This window comes from Lissotriton helveticus, chromosome 5_1 (assembly GCF_964261635.1).
Source record: "Lissotriton helveticus chromosome 5_1, aLisHel1.1, whole genome shotgun sequence".
In the NCBI taxonomy this organism is placed as follows: Eukaryota; Metazoa; Chordata; class Amphibia; order Caudata; family Salamandridae; genus Lissotriton; species Lissotriton helveticus.
The window spans coordinates 300,390,993-300,416,736 of NC_136065.1; the positions used below are offsets into that span (position 1 = coordinate 300,390,993).

Below are 25,744 nucleotides of genomic sequence, written 5' to 3' on the forward strand. Positions count from 1 at the left end.
GTTGACTGGCCTCGCCGATGTCCCCGACCGCCGCCACGGCGGTTTCCACGTCCGCCACCCCGCTGGGTGGTAGTCTGCGGCCCTTGGCTGGCAGAACGTGTAGGGGCGCCCCTTCCTTGGCCATGAAAGGAGCGAAAGGCAGCTTTTGCTGGCGCGGGGCCGAGAGGCCCAAGGACTTGGCCGTAGCCCTGGAGTCCTTAAAGCGCTCAAGCGCATGGTCTGCCTTGTCGCCAAAGAGGCGACGCCCATCGAACGGCATGTCCATAAGTGTGTTTTGGACATCAGCCGAGAAGTTGGCAGATCTCAACCAGGCATGGCGACGAATCGCCACCGTCGTTGCCATCGCTCTGCCCAGTGAGTCAGTAGTGTCCAGCCCACACCGGATGGAATAACGTGCCGCATCTCGACCCTCCACAAGGGCTTGGCCGAGTTTAGCCCGGACCTACACCGGGCATTCTGGCAGCACGGCCGCAACCGTATCCCACAGAGAGTGGGTGTAGCGGCCCAAGAGGCATGCGGTATTGAATGACCGCAATCCTAAACTTAGGGAGGAGAATACTCTCCGTATTGCTCGTACCTCTGGATTCCCGGTCGGAGGGAGCCGACGGGAATGGGGTTTGGGAATTAGAGGCCTGGATGACCAGGCTCTCGGGAGTGGGGTGGGTAGACAGAAAGCAAGGGTCGCCCGGGGCCGGGCGGTGGCGCCAGGCCACGTTCCTATCCACAGGCTGACCTGTGGCGGCTTGGACCAAGTGCCCAGAAGAACATCTGATAGGGCCTCATTAAACGGCAGTAGAGGCTCGGCCGAGCTTCCCTGCGGTTTAAGGACCTCGGTGAGGAGGTTAGTCCTCACAGCCACGACTGGGAGCCCAAGGCCTTGGCCGCCCTCATCAGCACCACGCTATAGGCAGCCCCCTCCTCCGTAGCCACGCTAGGAGGGGAAACAAAACCAGTGTCGGGCGAAGTGTCCAGACCACTGGCATCCCCAAGCTCTCCTGTCCAGTCCGTAGAATACTGACACTCGCTTGCCAGAGGGTCCTCAGACCCCTCCCAGTCCTCCTCGTCACCCATCACCTGGTACTCAGGCGCAAAGGATGGGGCCGGGTCATAGAAATAGAAATCTCCCATCGGCGTCGAGAGCAGCGCTGAGCGGAGCCGCTCCGACGCCGGACCCGAACCGAGGGCAGGACCAGGGACGGCATCGTCCTGGGACGGCGCCGGGGGCTATACCCTAGGGGCCGGCGAGGTCGTGAGGTCGACCGGCGACGACCAGGATCCGGAATCGGATCCAGTGGGGCCCTGCGGCGCCAGGACCGAAGTCGCCGACGGCGCCGGGCCGGGGGCCGAAGCACCGGACGGCGCCGGGGCCGAAGCACCGGATGACGCCCGGGGCCGAAGCACCTGACGGCGCCGGGGCCGAAGCACCCGGCCCGCGTGGGGACCCAGTTGGGAGCGCTTGGACCGAAGGAGCTGCGGAACCCGACGGAGTCATCAATGTCACCCTGCTTCGCGGGGGGGGAAGGGGGGGAGGAGTCAGAAGGGAGATTATGTCTCTTCGACTTCTTGTGCTTACCTGACGAGCCCGAAGATAGTGGACGACTCCCGGAGCCCGACCCCGCGACCGGTCCCTCGACCTCCTCGCGGACCGGGACATCGAGCGGCGCGGGGCCGACTGCCGGAACTCGAGTCACCTAGCCTTAGACGTCAGGGCTCGACAGTCGGTGCAGGCCTTGTCGTCGTGCTCGAGGCCCAGGCAATGAAGACGCCGGCGATGGGGGTCGGTAACCGACATCAGTCGGTCACAGTCGGCACAGGGTTTGAACCAGGACATCCCTACCGGCACCGTCGGAGTCTGAGAGACTTCGAAACAAATCAAAAAATGATCGAAAAAGTTTAGTCAAAAATAGACTAAGTGTACCACTTTTTCCGGATCAGCGTTTGCTGGCGCGGAAAAAAGAAGATCTTACGTCAGCACACGGCGGCGGCGTCTAAGTACTTCGACGAGGTCATCACGGCGCCCACGACGCCGACGACTGACATGGAGCCGCGGACGACGCCTACCGACGCACATGGGTACTGCTACGCAAAAAAAATCCTGATCCAGTCTGACGCCTAGGGATATTCTAAGGTAAGGAATCTATCACTAACGTGTCTCTTTCAGATGCTTCCGCAACCTAGGGGTCCACATATTCCACACAATGGAAGACGTGAAGGAGGGCAACATAGGGAGGGCGCTCCGCTCGCTTAAGGACACTATGGCCTTTTGGGGGAAGCTCCCCCTCTCGGTGATGGGGCGCATCTCGCTACTTAAGATGGTGGCACTACCCCGGCTGCTTTACCTTTTCGTAACACTGCCAATTTGGATATCAGCGGCCTGGTTTCAGGAGCTGGACTCTTGCATGTCGGCCTTTGTATGGGGTTCGGGACGCAGAAGGATAGCCCTTAATACATTAAAGCGGCCCAGACTGGGGGGGCGGCATGGCAATGCCAGACATGGAGGGTTACTATTTGGCAGGACAACTGCAGCGGATTACGCAATGGATTGCGGGAGCCAGGGACCCAGATAGAGGGATGCACCCGTTTGCCCTGAAGGGGTCCGCTGTGTTCCGAACACTGCTGAGGACGATTAGACCCAACACATTGGCAGTAATAAACCTAGGGTGATGCATCGCTGCTGGGGCAGGTGCCTGCAGAAAACTAAATCAAAGCGCCCATACTCCCCAGAGATGGAGTTACAGCTACTGGAGGGCCTCCCTCACAGAGGACAGTGGCAAGGTCTGCATGAATGGAGCGAAGCGGGGGTGACAAAGATTGAGGATCTGTACCGGGATGGGGAGCTCCTATCCTTCGAGGACCTCAGGGCGGACTGGGACATACCACCAGGGCACTTCCTACTACATGGGGCGGTCACGGGAGCAATACGGTGCCACTGGGGAGCGGGGACAGTGGAACCCCCACGGCACTATACATGTGAATATATGAACGTAGCGGGTGGCACCATTAAGGCGGTGGCCTGCTTGTACAGAGCTATTGGACGGGACTCCACACAACCACTAGATAGACAGACGCAAATGGGAGGACGATATTGGCGGGCCCCAAGAGGGAAAGGACTGGGACAATGTTTTGGAGCGGATTTCCAAAGTTTCTCGAAACGCCCGGTTTAGCTTGATCAGCTTTTACATACTCCACCAAGCCTATTTAACCCCAGAACGTATTAACCAATATTTTATTGATGCAGATGCTAGATGCCAGAGGCGTCAGGAACAGGGGGTGACGTTTATACATATGATTTGGAGCTGCACCTCCTTAACACAATACTGGCAAGAAGTGACACAAGTGACAGCAAGGGTGACGGAAAGGGTGGTCCCATGCACGTCGGCCCACGTACTGCTTCATTTATTTCCACACTCTGCTAAAACCAAAACCACATCCAGGTTCCAGGACTTAGCAGTTATTTTGGCGAAGCGGGAAATCACTAGTAGCTGGAAGAAGCTGGGGGACCCAGATGTCCTCAGATGGAGACGGGAGATGGAGAAGTGGGCAGGTAGCGAGAGCAGGGTCCTGCTTCGGAATGCACAGCGGGGAGTGGGCAAGCCGGAGAGAGCCCAGGCATGGGAGGGTCTGGTGGCGGACTTAATGAGACTGGGCAGGGACTCGGAGGCTTCCACACCAGAGAGAATCCAGCATGTAGAGCAGCCCCCGGGACCAGATTAGGATGGGATAACAATAGAAAAGCAAGAATGGGTCTAGCATCGACACCCACGGGTGCAGTGGGGGCCACAACGGAAGGCCTCGGCACACCATCACTGTCCACGCCTGGAGTACCAGGGAGCACCCTAACCGATTTGAATGATGCTCAGGGGAAGACAGCAGTGCGGGGTGGGGGGGAGAGGTCATAGTTGTTTGAGGCCTTATTGCCGGGACAGGGGTATATGTACGGTGCATGGTGCATAGCTAAAGGGGCTACAGGGAAATCCCAAGCTGCAACGTGCAGATGGGGCACGACATGGACATGGACATTGACAACATCAGCAGGTCAATGGGTTGTATTACTTGCCCAAGACCAATGTGCACTGCTAGTTCGCAGATGTATGCTGTATGCAAAATAAAAGGCAATAAAGTTTGTTTAAAAAAAAGTGTTGTTGACAATGTTCGAGACATTATTGTCCTATGCCATATAGGTTATGCATGAGCCAGGACAACTTCCAGCACCCCAGAGAGACTCCTCAGGGTATCTGAGGCAACTCCAACAGGGGTAAATATGGGAAATGAAATCTTATTCGAAACTGAAATCCAGAACTGTAGTTCTCATCCAGAAGAACACACAGAAAACAAAGTGCAATCATCCGAGCCCAACACCAGATGGCGATCTATTCATAAATGTACCATCTGCAGCCCATATGCCTCGAACATATGCTTTCTAAGGCCCTCATCTTTGCTCATCTTACTTCCAACAAAGTCCAAACATGAACTTTTTGAAAAGTTACAGCTTAAAAAGGGTATAACAGAAGATGGGGTTGGGGTTTTTGTGTACCATTGGTTCCGCTGGTTCCTTGCTTTAATGCTCAGATTTATTTTGCAAATGTAACTACAATGCCTGGTGGTATCGTCCTGATTGTGGGATGCCACTTTCCTTCATATGCTCATCTTTATCAATAAAACTTGTTGTGAAAAAAAAAAAGGGTATAACAGGAACTCAACAAAAACTCGGGATCAAAAACAAGAGTGACAGTTTTCAAGGACTGTTCTTGCAGGAAAACAGGGCTGGAAAACTGTTGCCAAGGACATATCACTCTAGATCCTGCCGAGTTGCGGCTGACATTAAGGGAGTAACAATGTGCAGTACCTATTTTTCAAGTTGGGTAATACAAAAATAGAAAATTAATTTCCTGTTTCATGTGTTGTAAAAAGAAAACAATTACAATACTACCTTGTTGCTTTAAAACAATTTTAGCATCTTTTCAGTTTGTGAGAACAAATTATGTAAAGAGTGTTTAATGGGAAAAAAAAGGTTAGATCTTAAGGTGTACAGATTGTTTGATATGAATGATTGCATTTTCTAAACCAGCAAGTCTCTTTTCCTGCCTCTATCCTCTCTAACAGTACTCTGCTCAAGGACCTGGCATTTAGGTACACTTACCTTGGCTGTGTGAGGGATCCCTGTAGTACCAAAGCAGCATGCGAGATGCACTGTGATCGGATGTTACTTAGCAAGTGGCTAACATCTGGTTGGCTACACATCTGGGAAAATGGAATAATAAACATCTTAATAAAAACAAGCCTTCTTATCAACTAAGCAGAATGTGTGCAGAACAACTACTGCATTTATGGTATACCAACGCAGCAACATAGCATGATGCACACTGTGCCAAGCGCAAACCACAAAATTCCTCTAGAAGTCTTTATCTAGCATGATACTACCATGAATCTACCCGTGTGTCCTCCGAAAACAAGAAAAATCTACTAGGAGTGAGTAACAGAATCTGCTCTGTATTGTCTTATTCATTCTTGTGCATTGATTTTATTCACTTTCATAAATCCAAGACTACAAGTAGGATGAACAGAAAACAGAAGGCACATGAGCAAATCAAAGCCTGCATGGAATAATTTACGATCTCTGGTCTAAACCACAAAACAAATATCTCAATAGTGTCTATACATGAGCTGCTCTAGAACAAGAATAGAGTCACACCAGAAAATCAACATTCAGTGTTAACACACCCAGATAAAGGCATACCCTATCTAGCAATGTGAATATGTCTACTTATCAGTGAACCTCCAAACAACTAACAGAAAACTGCCATTCACACAACTCATCACAAAATAACCCCTCTCGTCCTTGGATTGTGTAAGCATTTGAGACCAGTTAGTTACCTTTGGGGCCTTCCTTTCCTCGATCCCCACCCGGTCGAAGCATTCGATGAGGTAGTTCAGCATCTCTGTTTCTTTGCAAGTCTCTATGGTGAAGCGGTCATAACACGAACTGGAGTTTCCTGCACCCCCGGGTGCCCCCAAGCTTCAGAAACAGGGAGGGGAAAGTTTTAATATTGCTCATTCAGGGGCACAGATATGCTCTCTAACCTGCATGTTTGTTCCTTCATACTACGCATGCAGTTAATATGTGTGCAGATTCGGCACACATGCCCCTCTATGAAATCTGGGGACCAAAGCTACTGTCTGTTATAAGAAGACCACCACCATGGTTCCCTTAAGGTTAAATGCATTTTTCAGAGAAAATACCAGCTTATGTGGAAAAAGTACAAAAAGGAACCTTTTTAATTCACAGTAAAAAAGCTGCCAGAAGAAAAATACAAGCGTATGATACAAACTTTAAACTTTCTCCGACAATCAATGGCAAGAACATCTTTAGTTCTAAAGTCAATTCATGCTAAACACTCGGGGGACTTTGTATCAATGGCCAGGCTACCACTCTTCCAGAACCAGAAATTTGTAGATGCACGTTTTAATGCTTTAAACGGTCAAACCGTATTGCATGCCTCTTTGCCCCAAAAGCAGAAAGAATACAAGCAGGTACTTTCCCAAAAGAAAATACAGCACACAGCAAAACACATGGGCACAGTTGTCCATCCACTTTGGATAAAAATATTTATGTTTTTAGGCCAAGTTACTGCCAGCCTTAAATGTCAAGCACCACCCTCCCACCAATATGAGCTTTAAAACCTCGGAGGAGAGGTGTTATAGACACCTTTCTCAACTGTATCACAACCCCTTAATTGCTGATCAAGGAGTGCATTGAAGAGGGAAGTAGCCTCACAGAGATAACTTTACATAAACGGGGTCCCCTTCTTCCCAGTGATATTCAAAAGGTATTAGTATCTCAGAAGAAAAGAATGGCCTATTTGCAGATTTGTAAGTATACTAAGGCCAAGAGGGGGCAATCCATCTGGCGGTCATGGACCTTAGCTTAGCTTTCGATAGAGTTAACCACTAAAGCTGTGGTCCATGATGGCTCACATGGACATGGAGCCCGCCCTAGTCCATTTTTTACGTGAATTGCACAGGGACCTCTCTGTATCTAACAGATTTGGCCCCCATGCGGAATACACACATTTAAAATTAAATGGTGTGGGTCGCCAGGGTTGCATATTAGTGCTATATTTCATTTTAATATCAATCAATCAATCAATTAGAATCATTTCTCACAGATCCTCACCTGGACGTCCCTAGGGCTGGTGGCCGCCTGATCCCTGCTCTGTTTTATGCAGACACATTATTAATTGCTCGGACTGCCAGGGGGCTTCTGAAACTTATAGATCTATTTATGGATTTTGTTAGCAGCCTTGATCTGTCCATCAATTTCTCTAAATCATAAGTGATGAAGTTTTGCCCACCTAAGACAAAAATCATGAAATTCATAGCAGAAGGTCACCGTATTAGCCAGGTTGATAAGCTTTGTTATGTCGGTGTCCAATTTGACTCTGGTCTCAATTGGCACCCTTTAATAAACCACAACAAGGCGCCTTTCAAAAGGGCAATGTTCAGTATAGGAGACTTCTCCCGGCGGCTGGGAAGCACCCATATAAAATCAGTTTGGGACATATTCAAGGCCAAGTGCATCTCAATAGCTAGCAATGGGTGCAGTATTTTGGGTATATGGGGCAGTTACTCCTCTTTAGTGGCCCCTCAAAGTACACCTTCTCAGGTTGTTCATGAAGAGTTGGGCATGGGCCATGTGACTGATTTTATCCGGCTCTGACCCTGTTGCTTTGGCTTTCAGTCTAGTCCAAGGAGGAGCTAGGACTCAACAGATTGATCATGCAAGATTGCATGAACCTGGACAACTCTTCTCTGAGCCTTGGCTGACCTATTTCTCCTCCACCATGAAAAGCGTAGTGAGACTAGAACTTTATCTTGATCCAAGTGGTATAATCCAAACTGATAAAAGATGGCTTAAACAAGAGTTTAGAGATAAAATGGCAGCAGATCATGAGGCTTCTACAATGAATAAGCTTTTAGCAAGTCATGCATTTTTAGTGAAAATTGTAAGTGGCATGGAGTCACACTTTACTTTGGACATGCCCCGCCAGCAGTGACGACTGCTATTTTTTAGGCTTAATTTATTCCCAAAGTTATTGCCCTTTAGTCATGGTTGCTTTAAGTACTCAAGGTTGCCCTTGTGTGATTGTGATGTTACCATCAATGACAACTTGCACACAGTCATGATCTGTCCAAAATATAATTATTTGCGCACTAAATATATACTTCTACTCCCGAGGCCATTAATTTTAACAATGTGAGACCTGCACTATTATTCCTCCAGTTTTTAAGCACCCCCACAGTGTGTTCTGTTTTTATTTCGCTATGTTTCTGGTGTTTTATAGCCAATCAAATTGTAATATATCAGTTCTTTATATTTATGAAATGCATTGTACTGTGCCTGACTTATGATTTTATCTTCTAAAATCGAATAAATATATTGATTGACTGATTGATTAAATAGGAGGTGCTCCCATGCACTATTCTAAACCCTTTGGACAAAAAGTGACACCGTATGATTCTTGATAGAAATATTAACAAGACTCATGATAAAAAGATTAAACTTCGCTGTCGAACATTAGGGGCTTGAGTGCCAATACAAAGAGAAAGGTGCTGCTGAAAATTTTATAAATAAATAGCTGTATTGAAGGACTCTCCAGAGGCTCAAAAGAGTGGATACACCAGGACACCAGATAAAGCACACACATGTATGGAAGTCTTGATCTGCTAAAAAAAAAAAAAAAAAGATATTGTATCTGGTAAACAACCGTTACAACGCAACTTTTACAACGCAACTTTTACAACACAGGATCCATTACCACGAACTACCATTACAACGCATTTTTTACAACGCAATACCTTTACAACGCATACCATTACAACGTAAGTATTGGTAAGTATATAATTATAGTAAAAATGTTTTATTTTTGGGTTTTTGGGTAAAGGGGTATTTTTAGGGTTCAGGGCTAGGTTTGGGTTTTTGGTTAAAGGGGCATTTTTAGGGTTCAGGGCTAGGTTTGGGTTTTTGGGTAAAGGGGTATTTTTAGGGTTCAGGGCTAGGATTGGGTTTTTGGGTAAAGGGGTATTTTTAGGGTTCAGGGCTAGGTTTGGGTTTTTGGGTAAAGGGGTATTTTTAGGGTTCAGGGCTAGGTTTGGGTTTTCGGGTAAAGGGGTATTTTTAGGGTTCAGGGCTAGGTTTGGGTTTTTGGGTAAAGGGGTATTTTTAGGGTTCAGGGCCAGGTTTGGGTTTTTGGGTAAAGGGGTATTTTTAGGGTTCAGGGCTAGCTTTGGGTTTTTGGGTAAAGGGGTATTTTTAGGGTTCAGGGCCAGATTTGGGTTTTTGGGTAAAGGGGTATTTTTAGGGTTCAGGGCTAGGTTTGGGTTTTGGGGTACAGGGGTATTTTTAGGGTTCAGGGCTAGGTTTGGGGTACAGGGGTATTTTTAGGGTTCAGGGCTAGGTTTGGGGTACAGGGGTACAGGGTAAAAATAAATTAAAAATAATATTAAATTAAAATAAATTAAATTAATTTTAATTAATTACATTAAATAAAATATTATATACTTACCATTTTGGGGTACAGGGGTACAGGGTAAAAATAAAAATAATATTAAATTAAAATAAATTAAATTAATTTTATTTAATTACATTTAAAAAAATACTATATACTTACCAATACTTACGTTGTAATGGTATGCGTTGTAAAGGTATTGCGTTGTAAAAAAATGCGTTGTAATGGTAGTTCGTTGTAATGGTTCCTGCGTTGTAAAAATTGCGTGGTAAATGTAGGCGTTGTAAATGTATGCGTGGTAACGTCATACATCCATTGTATCTGGATAACGTGTTCCAACACAATAACATAATCCACCTTTTGCACATTTGCACATACTCATTCCCAAAAACCATGAAGGGTCCAGTGGTTCATTTGATCTCCAAATAATGACCATGCTTCCAGTGTACAATATGCACCTCGTGAAGGTTCACTGTAAAGCTGAAAGGATCAGTATAATTTCATCAAGAAAAAACAAACAAGTTTGTACTCCTATATTGTATACAACTTTGCTCATGGATGAATCCATAGTGCTTCCATATATCTTGCCACTGTAAACTTTAGAGTACCACATTGAACATCTGGGTCAAAGAAAAATTTACACAGTACAATGATGGACAAGATGCACCGAGAATTCCAAAGATCCAAAGTATGGAATAAGCCCTGATGTGTAGAGAATTCCAATGTGGTGCAAAGTTCTAAAGCAAATTAATATAGTGCCAATCAACAGATTTGAAAATAATCTTACTGTGAAGTGACAGGGTCAGGATCTACAGAATTTTCTCATGTGTGAACCTGTAGGCCTAAGTTGCAGAACTATCCCTTCACCCTCAAAAGTGTAAATATACAGGCCTGATATACATAGAACCCCAGAGAGTGAACTGACTTGGAATGGTGTATAGTTAATTCAGCAGTTTGAACCCACAGCCATGACCTCCAGAGAACCATCAATGAAAAACCATAACCTTCAGCTAGATAATCTTTTGGTTATGAATAAATAGGCCTGAAATTCAGAAAAGTTTGAAATGTGAATTCAGAGTTTTAAATCGCAGAAACGACAGCTGGGTGAGCCCATAGGCTTAATTTCAAATAATTCTCCTTGTCTGCAAATGCCAAAACGATGCCCCATACACATCGTTTTAATTTCGAAAAAGTATCAGTATTTTTGTTTAGTACTTGAGCCTTGAGGTCCACACCCACTAAGAAACCAATCAACCCAGTATAAACACACAGGTGTATTGTAGGAAGACTCCAGTCTCTATGTGTCACTCAATGTGATCCCACAGGCCTGAATGGCATACAAATCTCAGGGTGGACCCATAAGCGTCAACTGTGTAGAATCCTGCACTGTAAATCCAAAACCTTGGCGTTGAAAAATTTCCTCAGTGCCCCCCAAAACTGTGTGAACAGACTTGCTTGATTTTCGAGAACCACCACCTCATATGGCAAACCAACAAATCTGAAATACAGAATTCCACTGTGAATACAGATATCAGTCCTTTAACAGATAAACAGTAATATAGAGTGTCACAAGATAGATTAATTCAGGGTGTATGTCACTTAATGAAACCCTCTTAAGAAACAAGCATTGAAAATGCAATAGGTCTCGCAATAGAAGAGTTTAACATTTTCCGTTTTGCAAATGGATGAGTGGCGTTGCGTGGGCGTGTGGCGTTGCGTGGGCGAGTGGCGTTGCGTGGGCGTGTGGCGTTGCGTGGGCGAGTGGCGTTGCGTGGGCGAGTGGCGTTGCGTGGGCGAGTGGCGTTGCGTGGGCGAGTGGCGTTGCGTGGGCGAGTGGCGTTGCGTGGGCGAGTGGCGTTGCGTGGGCGAGTGGCGTTGCGTGGGCGAGTGGCGTTGCGTGGGCGAGTGGCGTTGCGTGGGCGAGTGGCGTTGCGTGGGCGAGTGGCGTTGCGTGGGCGAGTGGCGTTGCGTGGGCGAGTGGCGTTGCGTGGGCGAGTGGCGTTGCGTGGGCGAGTGGCGTTGCGTGGGCGAGTGGCGTTGCGTGGGCGAGTGGCGTTGCGTGGGCGAGTGGCGTTGCGTGGGCGAGTGGCGTTGCGTGGGCGAGTGGCGTTGCGTGGGCGAGTGGCGTTGCGTGGGCGAGTGGCGTTGCGTGGGCGAGTGGCGTTGCGTGGGCGAGTGGCGTTGCGTGGGCGAGTGGCGTTGCGTGGGCGAGTGGCGTTGCGTGGGCGAGTGGCGTTGCGTGGGCGAGTGGCGTTGCGTGGGCGAGTGGCGTTGCGTGGGCGAGTGGCGTTGCGTGGGCGAGTGGCGTTGCGTGGGCGAGTGGCGTTGCGTGGGCGAGTGGCGTTGCGTGGGCGAGTGGCGTTGCGTGTGCGAGTGGCGTTGCGTGTGCGAGTAAATGAAGGGAAGCGAAAGAGAGAGAGAGAGAGAGTTAAGGGAGGGAGGGAGAGAGAGAGAGAGAGAGAAAGAGAGAGAAGGGAGAGAGAGAGAGAGAGTGTTATGGGAGGGAGAGAGAGAAAGAAAGAGAAGGGGGAGAGAGAGAGAGAGAGAAAGAGAAAGAGAGAGAAGGGAGAGAGAGAGAGAGAGAGTTATGGGAGAGAGAGAGAGAGAGAGAGAGAGAGAACAAGTGATACCAAAAAAAGTAAGCCTTGCACGAGTGATTAACGAATGCTGATATTTTTAAGCCCACAGCAAATGTTACTTTGCCCAGTGGGAGAATATAAAAAATTGTTTGTAAAAAATTGACAGAGTGCGCAAACCACAGAGTTAATGGCCAATAAAAATAAATCCAAGAGCGACCATGTGAGTTTTAGGCAAAGGAGACGCTGAAGAGCCCCCGCTGCCTTGGTTTAAAACAAGCATTGAGAGCCTGGTGGGTGTTATTTATTATATTGCACACATTCTAAACGTAGTGTCCACAAGAGGTCTCGGATTCGACTCTCGAGTAAACCGATGCACGGTGAAGCAAAGTCATTTGACAACGATCACACATTTTGTCAAGCTGGGAACCTACGATGATTTGAGTGCAGTTTTCTTGATTAAATGTTGTTTTGTTGAGTCACTGGATAAATGTTGAGTCGGACACGCTGAAGAGCCCCCGCTGCCTTGGTTTAAAACAAGCATTGAGAGCCTGGTGGGGGGGGTGAGGGGGGGGGCAGCGAGTGGGAGGGAAGGAGCATATGGGGATGGGGTGTGAGACGGTGGTCGTCCCTGGAAGGAGGGGGGGAGGAGGGGAGGAAGGGCTGGTGGCGCCAAGCAGAAAGCGGGAGAGTGTCAGCGTCTCAGCAGCAGCTGGCCTGCAGAAGTTACAGGGACTGCTCATGCAGTACACGGAAGCGGCCCAAAGTAATGGTTTTTAAACATTAACTTGACCCCACCTGCAATGTCCTGACAACATCGGCATGAGTGTGCCAAGGAAAGTCAGTGTGTCATGTTCACTGTATGTACAAGCAATATTGTGTATCTGGAGCAACTGTCTAGTCAGTCACTCACAATTGTTATTTATTATATTGCACACATTCTAAACGTAGTGTCCACAAGAGGTCGCGAAAAGCACAGGCTGGGTATTTATTTATTGATTGTTATGAAATGCTGTATTGATGGGGTGACCAGACGTCCCAGATTTCCCCAGACAGTTCCGGTCTCGGGAAAAGACGGGAAATTGAGTGTGAATGAGTGAAGAAGGGGTGAAATGGCGGGAGTGTCGTGGAGATGGGAGGTGAAAGATGAAAAGATAAGCAGAAGCGTGTAAAAGAGAGATAAGAAGAAAAGAAGGGGTGAAGAAAGAAGGTGAGGCTGCCAGCGACGAGGAGAGACTCTGGGGGCAGCGTGTAAGACATGGGCAGGAAAACCGAGTGCGTGTGAAGAAAAGTTTGTAGGGCTAACGTGAGCGAGAAGGAAGGGTGAAGAAAGAAGGTGAGGCTGCCAGCGACGAGAAGAGACTCTGGGGGAGCGTGTAAGACATGGGCAGGAAAACCGAGTGCGAAGGAAGAAAAGTTTGTAGGGGCAACGTGAGCAAGAAGATGGAGAAGAGTAGGGCTGGAGATGGGTAAATATAGATAGGACAAAGTGTGAGGAAAAAAAGAAATGAGAGGAAAGGGGAAAAGACGGGAAATTGAGTGTGAATGAGTAAAGAAGGGGTGAAATGGCGGGAGTGTCGTAGTGAAGGGTAGAATTGTTTGAGGTGAGAGCACATAGAGGCTATAATAAGACGGAAAAGAAGGCGGGAGATCGGGTGTGAGTCAGAGGGGCAAAAAAAATGGAAAAAGCTGAAGTAAAATGGAAAGAGTGGGCGAGGAAAGAAGGAAAAAATATAAAAAGCAGATTGCGAGTGGAAGAAGCAGAAGAGAAAGAGCGAAGCGTGTGTTTAATAAATAAAGAACAAGCGGGATCCTTGCGCTGAAAGCGTGTGTTTAATAAATAAAGAACAAGCGGGATCCTTGCGCTGAAAGTTAAAATAAAAAAAACAAGACGGAGGGCATTGCTGTGGGGAGGGGGTGGAGGAGAAATGCACACGGCGGGCAGGGGAGGGGGCGGAGCGGGGAGAGCGGCATGTGGGTGTGAAGAAGCCGGGGCCTTTGAAGTGAAGCTAAGCTTCACTTCAAAAGGTGTCGGAGGAATGCGGCTGAGGGAACAGACTGCGATTGCGGCTGAGGGAACTGATGTGCACGCGCTTTTAAGCTCAATGCACATGCGCATTGAGCTTAAAAGTCACGGGCACTGCAAGGAATCGCCACGATTCCTTGCTTGTTAGTTGAAGCGTGGTTAAGCCGCAATAGGCTCGCAAGCTCGATGCGCATGCGCATCGACAGGCGAGACCTAAAAAGCCTCTAAAATGCAAAACGTTATTGAAAATATGTTCCCAACATCTAGGGAGAAAGCCTCTTTAGAACTGGCTAAAGTGTACAAGATTGTCTCTTAATCTGGCAACATAAATCACGCCTAGTTTAGTGGCATGAAGCAGAACAAAGAAGTGCCAAGCTCGTCAAACTTTGGCACCAAGAATTGGAATTCACTGGGCAACCAAAGTATAAGCATATCCAATCTGGATAGCAATAATAGGAATTCTATGTTCCTGAGAAACATATGAAAAGAAAGCATACAGACCTTCCCACTAATTTGCCAGACCAGAGTGCAATGAAATGCTGCAAATGCTGCCTTAGCTGTGGTGGTGTGAACTGACAACACAATGAATGTAAATCTCGAGCAAGGAATATTACAATCAATATGGCGCCATTGATGTATAAGCAAGTTACTTCCTCTAGGCATCTGACTCTCCACTGGCAATGTAGTCAAGCAGCTAAGGCGTTGGGACGGTTTAGAAATGTGAATGCAGCACAGCATGGTTCCCATAGTTCCTTGCAAAGGCATTAGCTTTTATTGAGAAAATACTAACTTCTCACATCAATATATTATTTTAGATGGGCAGCGTGGTCATCCTTGAGTACTCCCCAAGTAGAACATAAAGACATTTAAAGTCTCCTGGAACTCAGTGTGAAACAAAAAACGTTCTGTAAATGAAACTGTGATATTGGTGTTTGGCATATTTAGTTATATTAACACTAAATTGTAGGTGGTCAAGTGATGAAATAGTATGAAGACTTGGGCGTTCCGTTTAAGTGCGGTCTCTCTTGGCTTATTAAAGGGAGATAAGTCTGGAAATGGCACTGCTGCCAAGAATAAGTTGCTATGATTTTATACTGCATGTGATAGCATGTCAGTAGAACCCCTTCAGAGTGCCTATCAAGACAAAGTATACTGATTGCCCACATGGGCACCCCATTTTACTTGGGAGACTAATATTATATTCTTTGATACGGATGGTAAATTCAAACAAGCATTTGCAATGCACTGGTCTCACCTTTGGGACCTTCTATGTATTTAGCCATGCAGCACATTAGCCTGGGTGCAGAAACATCTACTGTTCTTTAACATGGAGGGAAAGTAAGCACCAAACTGCGTGGCACACCAGGTATGGGAACACATGGAGAAATATTGCCTTTCTGCGGGAAATGGTATAGTCCAAAGCTCTGTTTTTAATATAAAATCTGGGCCTCCGGTGATCATATCACTAAAAATACAAGATTTGAAAAAAATATTGTCTAAGGGTGCTCGAGGAAGACAATTTCTATGGACTGGACCATTTCTATGGACTGGAATCTAGAGAATGGTAAAGTGATTCTGGATTTTACTGAACTCTGCTCGTCTTTTTCTACCAAGAAAGTTAAATAGAGGCAGTTGCTAGAAAGATATAAAAAAGTAAAGTCCCTCAGCAGAAAGCAATTCTGGTATTTTACTGACCTCTACTGGTCGTTTTCTATCAAGACAGTTAAACAGAGGCAGTTGAACAGAAAGAAAAGTCCCTAAGCGGAAGCAGACAAGTCCTAGGGTTGATCTCCAGAGCCCACAAAGAACATACACATATAAGTATATACTAAAGTATACACAAGAGGTCTCGAGGGCATTAGCTTCCAAAACGTACACAGGCCTCTTAATGGAAAGGGACTATTTTAGGAAACTAGTAGATCATGATAGCTTCTTGTACACATCTCTTATTTAAAAAAAATATATAATTTTATTGAATTAACAACAACAAGGCACGTATTGGAGCATGAGACAAGAGGCACTTTGGATCATACACAATTATCCACCCAATAAGACAGTCAGTACTATCTTGGTGCATTATCACTACTCTTTTCTGTCCATTGCATCTCCAGTTCTGTTGTTGGGGACACACATTTCTCCTTGATGAGCATTCCACTTGCCCCACTTCCTATCCCATTTCTTCGGGCACCCCCTAGTTTTAAGCACCTCCTTTTCAGCAAATCATACACTTGTCATACTCTCTGACCCACATCCGGAGCGAAGGCCGATCTGCCACTCCGCACTTCCTTGCTATCTCCCTCTTGACCAATGTGTAGCCTAGTGTCAAACTGTTGTTCGATTTCCGTGAGGTCTGTCGGCTCCCATATATTGAGGAGACCTATCAGGGGTGTAAGGGTGTGTTGTTTTCCCAAGGCTTCTAGGATATGTTCCGTGGCACCCTCCCATATGGGTCGCACCCAAGGGCAGACCCATAGCATGTGGTAAAAAGATGCATCTTGCTGGCATCTCCTAAGACAAAGTGCACTGGTCCACAAACCTATCTCTGTAAGGGTTAAACCAGTTAAGTAAGATCTATGTAAACTTTTTAGCTGGATGAGGCGGTAACGAAGTGCTATGGCAGCCTAACGAGGGGACATCAATGCTGCCTGCCAATAATCTTCATCAAGGGGTCCGGAGTCCAACTGCCATCTCTCTCAGAGTTTATGAAAGGTATCTGGTAGGTTATATGTAAGGGAAATGGCCTTGGTGAGCAATGGTCCGTCAAGAAGCCTGTCCTCTAACGGGGAAGAGTCTAGGATGTCGGTCATGTTCGGGATAGCTGCAGTGAGGGCATGCCTGATTTGTAGATATCGGAACACCTCCCCCTAGGCCAAATCATACGTCTTCTGTAGCTAGTTGAATTTGAGAAGAGCACCTTTTTTTAACCAAGTACCCTATTGTCGAGATTCCTATTACGTCCCATTTGTCAATAAACATCTCTTCTAGCTGCTGCTTGTTAAAATATCTTCTGTGATAAGTTGCTTTAAAGTTCGGTTTAAGCATGGGGCGTGGCCAAGCTGTGGACCGAGATGGTCGCACGGCGCTGAATCTCTCCCGGCGGCTGTGACGTTCCGACTCTTTCCCAGTCCCTGTGGCGGCTAAAAACCATGCCGCAGCCTGAAACGAGTGGCTGAAACGTTCCGGCATTGATATCTGCCGAATGAAGTATCATTGAGTGACGGAACGGGTGGAAAGGCATGGAGGAGTTCCTGGGCGGTGCACAAGATGGCGGTGGGACGAAGGCAGAGCGGAGAAGAAGCAGACGCATCGAGTGGCCCAGACTTCGGCCTGCGGCGGAGCGGTAAGTCGTGGGTGGTGCCCCGGGCCGTAGCGAGGCCGAACACCAGTCGAGCAAGTGCCCCCCATGCGGGTGGTCCGTTTGGCCGCCCGTGGGACACTGAGCAGCGTGCTCTGACGGTAGCCCATGCGAGCGGGGACAAGGCCCGCTCGCACACCCTAGTTTGAGCCTTGTCCTAGGCTTTTACTGACTGCTATGGGCCGGTGCTCCTGAGGGCACAACCTGCACCGTGTGCTGGCACCAGGGGCCGTCCAGCACGCCCCCCTGTCCCCCTTCCCTCGGCCTGAAATTCACTGAATTGGCCTCCTCTCTGCCTGGAAGTCACAAGCAAGGGCCCAAACGCAGCTGTAGCTTGCTGGATGGTTATCACTGCCGGCGCGGCGAAGGCGGCTAGCATCACCCGCTACCGTTGAGGGCCGAGGCCCTTCATTACACAGCCTCACCCACCACAGTTAAATCTGCTCTGACACCCGAGTTTGATTTACCTTGATCCCTTCGCCAGGCACAGTCCAGATACATTTACCAGCCAGACAGCTAGGGAGTGCTAGTCCAGGCCACCCTTCGTGGATCTGGCCCATCTGCGTCCTGACCTCAACACCCTCCCAGAGTCGCATCCAGGGGCCTCTTCTTTTAGTCCCTCTATCTACTCTCCTGCGCTGTAGCTGCATGGGCCACAAAGATCCTAAGCAGCGATTACTCCCCTTTGAGAAAGTCACGGAGATCATCACTGACCCCCCAACAACATGGCGAAGGGCGGACAATCTTCCACCATTCCTGAGGACAATGCCGCTCAGCTGGGCCCGCTACTACAGGAAATGAGGGCGGTTTTCAAGACCCTAGATGTGCGCTTTGACTCGCTAGATAAACATATTGCGGATCTTGGTTCAAAGATCGCGGTGCACGATAAGACGCCTTGATGTAGTGGAATCCCGCACTTCAGACCTGGAGGACGGGATGGCGCAATCCCTACAACGGCTCGATCGCATGGACCGTATCCTCAAGGAGGTCACAATAAAGAACGAGGATTTGGAGGCGCGCAGTCGCCGAAACAACGTGCGCATTTTGGGGGTGCCTGAATCTACAGCTGCGGGACACATGGACACCCTGGTTGAGACAATCCTAATTGATCTATTCGAAAGAGAAGCCTTCACTCCGGGATTTGTGGAAGAACATGCTCTCAGGTCGCTAGGCCCTAGACCCAACTCAGGATGCCCGCCTAGGCCCATCATTGCCCGAATAATGAACTTCAGAGACAGAGATACATAGCTGCGGCTGGCACGTGAGCCCAGCGACACGACATGGCAGGGCTCCAAAGCGTCTTTGTACCCTGACTTTACAGTTAATGGTTCAAGAGGCCAGGAGAAAATATCTAGGAGTGCAGGCAACGCTCAGGTACCTTGGGCTGAAATACAGTAAGCTCTACCCGGCTAGGCTGCGTGTGGAAATAAATGGTCGAGCCCAGGTCTTTGAGAACCCCACAGAAGTACAGGAGTTTTGCCGTACTTATAAACTCCACAACAAACAATCCTTGGAAAAAGACAAACTTTCCCCTCCGCACAGTGGCTCCGACTCGAGCATGGATTTGTTCTCTGGCTCGGGTCCCGGCTAATTGACTTGATTTGTCTTTTGTGAATATAGGCCGCACAATTAAGCGCTCATTGTTATATTGGGAATTGGTTTATTGTATATTGCATGTATCATATGTCAATAAGCGCTTGGAGAGTGATCGCCCCCCCCTTTTGGTGTTCACCTCGTACTATTTTTGGAGGAAACAGAATGTACCCTAATTGTTAGTTCCCTACCTTGCTGAAGTCACATTTGGTACAATATGCTGGTTGGTTAAAGTTGGTATTGCGTCTCCGGTTGGGCGGGAAGGCTGGGTGGGGGGTGGGGGGTGGTGGGAGGGGATTGTTTTTTGATCGCTTTGCACTGAGATTAACACATATGAACATGGTTGCCCCTTGCAAGCATACATGTTTACTGTTCATCATGATCCATCCAAAACCTGCGCCATGGCACAGTTAGGTCACAACCCAGACCCCTCGAGCGTTACGTTTGCTACGTGGAATGTCTGGGGCTTGAATGACGCCCCGTAAAAGAAGGCAAGTAATCCATTATTTACTTAGGCACGGGTCGACGTAGCCTTTTTACAGGAGACCCACCTTCCACCCGGTGACCCGGCCCGCTTTGCCGCGAGCTGGGGGCCACATAGATATTTTGCAAACTACAGTAATTATGCCAGGGGCACGGCCATTCTTATACATAAACGCATTCCTTTTAATTACCACTCTCTAACATGTGATCCCGATGGCAGGTTTGCGATAGTGGTGGGTACACTAATGAGCCACAGGATAGCATTGATATGTGTATATGGCCCCAATTTGGACTCCCCTGATTTTTATTACTCGTTGCTCTCTAAGCTGATGCAGCTCTGCCCTATGCCTCTTTTGATAGGGGGCGATTTTAACATCGCCCTTAATTTAACTATAGACAGCACTTCGACTGCACCAGACCCCAAACCCCGAGCACGCAGGGCCTTGTAATCCCTATGCGAACAGTTCTACCTGATAAACTATGGTCGTACGCGCGACCCAGACCACACTACATATACACACTACGATAGCCCCATAACACATGGACAAGGATTGACTACTGGCCCGCGACCCCCGAGATTTCAAACTGGTTTCATACTCTTCAGACACTCCACAGAACTTATTCTGATCATTCCCCAGTTTTGCTGTCCCTGGGGGTACCTCGCCCTGAAGGGTCCGAGAGGAAGTGGCGCTAACCCAATCGCGCGTTGGAAGATGAGGCATTCAGGCAGGAAGTAAGGGAGGCAATAAAAGACTACTTTACCATTAACACAGGATCAGTTGACTACAGGCAGTACTATGGGAGGGTTTTAAGGCCTACATACGAGGGGTGTGCATCTCCAAGAGCACCGGTGTGCTGCGGGACCTTCGTGGTTCCCTGGCCCGCCTGGAGAGAGAGCTTGGAACGCTAGATGCTCGACAGCCGCAGGCACGGACCCAGACTAGGCAAACAGCAGGCCACTCTACTCTTTGAATATAGAGACACCGCCGAGCAGGAAATTCTTTTTATGGGGAAGTACCATAATGCCAAGGTCTACGGAGAAGGTGACCGCCCGGGTCGGGTGCAAGCTCAAATGATTAGATCCAATTATGCAAAGGCATATATTACCGAGCAAACGGCAGCAGGGCAGCAAACCACTGAGCCACTAGAAATCCAGAGGGAGTTCCTTTCCTATTTCAAAATGCTGTACGCCTCAAGGTTAGGGCAGGACCGTACAGACCAGGAGAATTACCGCTCGGAAATCACACTGGTGCACCTTGAAAAATTCATGCAAGACTTCTTAGCGGAACCCATATCGGAGGACAGCATCGATGAAGCCATCTCAGCTCTTAACTCCTCTACTGCCCCTGGCCTTGACGGATTCACGGGTGAATTCTACAAGGCATATAAAGATCTACTGATCCTCCTATTGCTGGAGGTCTATGCTGAAGCATTGGCAAGGCAGGTTTTACCACCCACTCTCCGTGAAGCTGTAGCATACTGCTTCCTAAACCCGGAAAAGATCCCCAACTGTGCGGCTTGTATTGACCTCTGTCGCTTTTAAATCTCAACTACAAGATCCTGGCTAAGGCTCTCACCTACCGTCTCTCCTTATTATTAGCACAATCCGCTGGGACCTAGCGTTCCCTTTGGAGTGGTATTCAGATTTAGTGAAATATCTGGGTGTGCCTTTACACCTCGAGTCGGACCAGATAATTCGGCATAACTATGGGGTGGCGATCTCCAAGCTGGAGTAGCAAATAGTCACATGGCTAAAGCTCCCACTATCCATGGCGGGACGGGTGGCCCTCATAAAGATGAATGTACTGCCTAAATTTTTATATTTATTCCAGAATATTCCGATCTCACTCACAAATAGGTTTTTTAGCACGCTTCATTACCATTTACTTAAGCTGGTGTGGAGCTACAGAAAACCCAGGGTGCGCTGGCAGATCATGACGCTACCCTGCGACAGGGGAGGGTATGGAGTCCCAGATTTGCAGCTGTATTATTTGGCGGCACAATGCAGTTTTTCGCAAACATGGTACCACCAGGACGCTAGGATCCCCGTCCTGCGACCAGAATCTGACTTTGTTCTCCCGGACACCGTATTGCCCATGGGGATACCTAGAGACCCCAAAGATATTTAGCCGGTCTCAACCACCAGTTGGGCTTGGACTTGCTGGGACGCCTTACAAACACTCAGTCACTTTACTCCTCTGCTGTCCCTCTCCCTAATGCCAAATGGTTGCCCATTACAGGCGAAAAGTTAGTACAAAAAACTTACGCTAAATTTAACATTGCCAAACTGGGTGATTTATATCCTGTGGCCACATTTTTCACTCTGATGACGAGTCCGCATTCCCGGACATCATATTCATAGACAGATTTGTACTAATGAGACTGCGCTCCACGTACCGGCGAAGGTTCGGGAGTATCCGCTAGAACCTGCTTCTTTCCCCCCTCTCACGATAGTGAGACAGTAGTAAGGGGGTCCATATCATATCCCAGCTCTACAAGGCATGTGCGGACATCATTCCAGTAAATGACGACAAAATACGCAGCGCCTGAGAGGCAGACCTGGGCAACCCCATAACTGTTGCGCAGTCACGAACACCGTTTCCCTTAACAGCTGTCACAAATTGATCCATTTCAAGTTTCTAAGCAGGATGCACATTACCCCAACTAAAGCCCACAGGATGGACCCAACTAGGCCACATTGTTGTCAAAGATGCCACTCCCCACACGCTGATTTTGCTCACCTTGGATGGACATGCCGGGGCATACATTCCTTCTTGACAGGCATACACGAGACACTAAGCAGTATGATAAAGATGCCGATAGTACCTCTACCAGAGATTGCCCTATTAGGTTATGTAAGCCAATTTCCTCAGACAGTCCGTAGGTTTGTTGCTATCTGTTTATTGTTGGCTAAGAGAGAAATCGCCATACACTGGGGGAAGCAGGCAATCACCTAAGATTAAGAGTTGGCTCAATAGCTTGGCATCCTGCTCTAAAGTGAGTCAAATGCCAACACTGTTCCTCCCTCCTCAAGACCCAAAGATATATGGGGTCCTTTCAGAGCCTTCCTAGCCTCACAGCAGCCAGCTCCCTCCACCCAACAAGAGCAAGGTATTGTCCCAGCAGGCGTGGGGTAAGGGACACAGGAAATACGCCACTTAATGTTATGCAGTTTCCCAGGCTCAAATGTTACTTTGCGATGGGAGATAGGGCTAACAGGACTATCACTGATGTGTTGATAGCTAAGGGACATGGTGGGACGCTAGAGTTGGACCGGGTAAGAATCATTTTTGTGATGCAAGTTAAACCTAATGTCCTCAACTATGCTTGCGAGAAAACCATGTCAGTTTAACCATGTATTCATACATATGTTGAAATATGATCAACAAAAATTGGTTTTAGCATCACAGGTAACTGAGCATCGCTCAAAGGAATTATTGTCACTTTCAACCCGTTTTGAGGATACAAGGTACTTTTTTCTGGGCGCCCTCAGTTTCTAGGAAACAGTCCCACAGCAGCAGTATGAGATGTAGTCAAAGAGTGGAGAAGATGTGTCCACTCAAATGACTTCACTTTAACTCCACCCAATAACGCACTCAGTGGATCACAAAATTAACCAGAGCATCATTCAGTTTATATCAAGATTTGAGGAACAGTTTTCTTTTGCCAGAACAATTTTTTTACTAAATTGAGTGGAACCCATGTTTATTTTGCTTGTGGTACGCCACTGGGTTTAATGAATTTTGGTCTGTTCTTTGCTGCGAACTCAGACATATGGTCTCAAGAACCAAAGAAAGAGTTATCAACTCACTAATTAGCTAAGAAAATGTTTTTTAAAAAGTATCCGAGACCTTGCTAAGAACAAATTAACCATTCTCCAATAGGATAAATAGGCCCCAAGGGCCCATATTATAAAAACAGAAGGGTGTGTGATTGCATCTCTGCTTCAGAAAGTGCTAACATCTTCAGATTTTTGAGCATATCTAAATATCTTAATTTACTACCCTATTTTTACCACTTATAAATAAAAGCATTCCTATTTAAAAATAAGAGCTCCGACTCGAAATGTGATACTGTTGGGTGCTATCTACTCAAACTAACCCAATACCCCCTCTTAGGGTAAGAGTGATTGCTTGACTTTACTACACTTGGGCCTGATTTATTTAGCTTTGCAATTAGAGTGCACTAATACTTGTGACCATGGACGAGAGTGGAAAAGAGTAGTGTCCATCATGGATACTGCCCACCTACTGCTTCAGAAACAAAAGAAACAGCCTGATGGCTAGAAAAGGATCAAAACGAAGCAAAGAAGGGAGAGGTTATCCATGCTACATAGGGACTTTTGGGCCAAAACCCCCTAATGCAACTCTGCTCAATCGCTGTGCAGACATTCCAGGTGACGTAATTTGCACCTGGTGAGGAAAGCTTTTTTGACTGCTCAGATTAATGAGGCTTATTTTACCCCATAGTACAACAGTACCTCAGAACCTCCATGCCTAGACCACAACTGGGAATTAACCAGACAGTGAATGTTACGTTCTCGAAGGTCCCTTTGCTAGAAGACACTTATGGGCAGTTCTCTGGACCTAGACTAACTAAGTGGCTAAAGCAAACTATCACAGGATCAAAATATTGCAATTATGTACTTTGACCCTTCCTGGGGACACTATTACTGGCTGCATACTGTTGTGGCTAGAAAGGCTACGATGCAGGCCTAGGAGAACTCAAGCACAATGACAGGCTTAGTTAAAGAGAAATGAGCTTGGATCAGTGCTTGGATCAGTACCCGGATTCACAGTCCAAAAACTCAGCCCTTACTTCCTTGTCTAGATGATCAATTGAAATGCCACCTGCAGGATGGGATCACATTTGTTCTGTGCACATGTCTGACTGTTACGGTTGTGCCAATGCTAGTAAACTGAACTCAGCCATTCACAAAATATTTCCACAAGCAAAAACAGAAGTGATTCAAATCATCAAATGGCTAGAAAAAGAAAACATGGGTTTAAACCCAGAAAATTGTACAGGCTAGATAATCTGAAAGATTGTGAAAATAAACAAAAACTCAAACAGCCCCCATCAGTGGTGGAAATTGCTATTCAGAAGAGAAGAAAGATTTAATTCACACAGTAGGGTAGAACATAGAACAAATTAGAGAGTGCAACACCACACTGCGGCCTACTATGACTAACTGCAATATGCGTGGACGCTGGGGGTGCAACATTTAACTGCTAAGGAAGGTATTTACGGTTTCCCCACTCAGAAGAGCCAGGGCACAGGAACCACAAAGAAACACCATTCCCTCAAAATACCCTGCCAGGGAAAGACTGCCCTGTTCCATGGCATAGCAGGCTTCAGTAGCCTGTAACACTTTTCATAATACAAACTCTCAGTTCAACTGACATTGCACACAATAAGGTTCTTTTGCAGTTTAAGGAATTGGTTAGTGTTTTCACATCAACGCATGCCTCCACACCTCCTGTGCCAATACCTGGACCCAAACTGTACACAAGAATAATCTTCTTCGTTTTCATCACTGCTATCCCCAAGCGTATCAGAAGGGCCAAAGAAGAGGAAGGAGAAAGGGTTGCCGTTCAAACTAGCACTACCAAAGACAACACCAAGAAGCAAAGAAAAAAAGTAGGAATTTTAGTTTAAGGCAGCAGGAAAAAAAAAGGATGTCAGGAACAAATAATGATTTCGTAAACAAATGAAAACATTGCAAGTAACTAAAATATGACAAACGTCAGAAACTCAAAGTCCAGAACAAACACTGCAAGGACTCAGAAGAGTGGGTCAAACTGCAAGAAACGGATAAGGATGCACAAGACACCAGAATCTGAACCCTATAACACAAATATGCACAAACTGGGACAGGATGCATGAAAAGGTAATGAGGGGCAGCCAGTACAAAGGGCCAGAATTTGGAGTAAATGGCAGGGAATCAAAATTAGGCCAAGATACGGCAAAGAAGTACAATTAGGCAGCACCAGCAGAGGGAAATTATCCGAATGAGCGACAGTGGAAGAAAAATTATGACAGCACTGGGGCTGAGAATTAGGGGAAGAACGCACAAATAACTAGAAGTGCCATGCAGCAAAATGAACCAAAATAATGACCAGATAGCCAAGGAATAGGAATCGAGAACAGGACGTAAAAGGAGCAAAGGTGAGAGAGAACATGCTGTACATCACCAAGCTTTCTG

The 25,744-nt window shown here is 47.2% G+C and overlaps 1 protein-coding gene across 4 annotated transcripts in view; it reads right to left on the reverse strand.

Annotated features, from left to right (window-relative positions):
- Nucleotides 1-25,744, reverse strand: part of UBE4B (ubiquitination factor E4B) — a 1,139,522-nt gene that overhangs the window by 845,929 nt on the left and 267,849 nt on the right. For 3 of the 4 annotated variants that reach the window (XM_078642268.1, XM_078642267.1, XM_078642269.1), the window contains 3 exons: nucleotides 25,031-25,144; nucleotides 5,875-6,016; nucleotides 5,141-5,241 (listed from right to left, as the gene is read on the reverse strand). In XM_078642268.1, the coding sequence (XP_078498394.1) occupies nucleotides 5,141-5,241; nucleotides 5,875-6,016; nucleotides 25,031-25,144 (357 nt within the window). The remainder of the gene's footprint in view (nucleotides 1-5,140; nucleotides 5,242-5,874; nucleotides 6,017-25,030; nucleotides 25,145-25,744) is intronic. The other variant, XM_078642270.1, reaches the window with a different exon arrangement.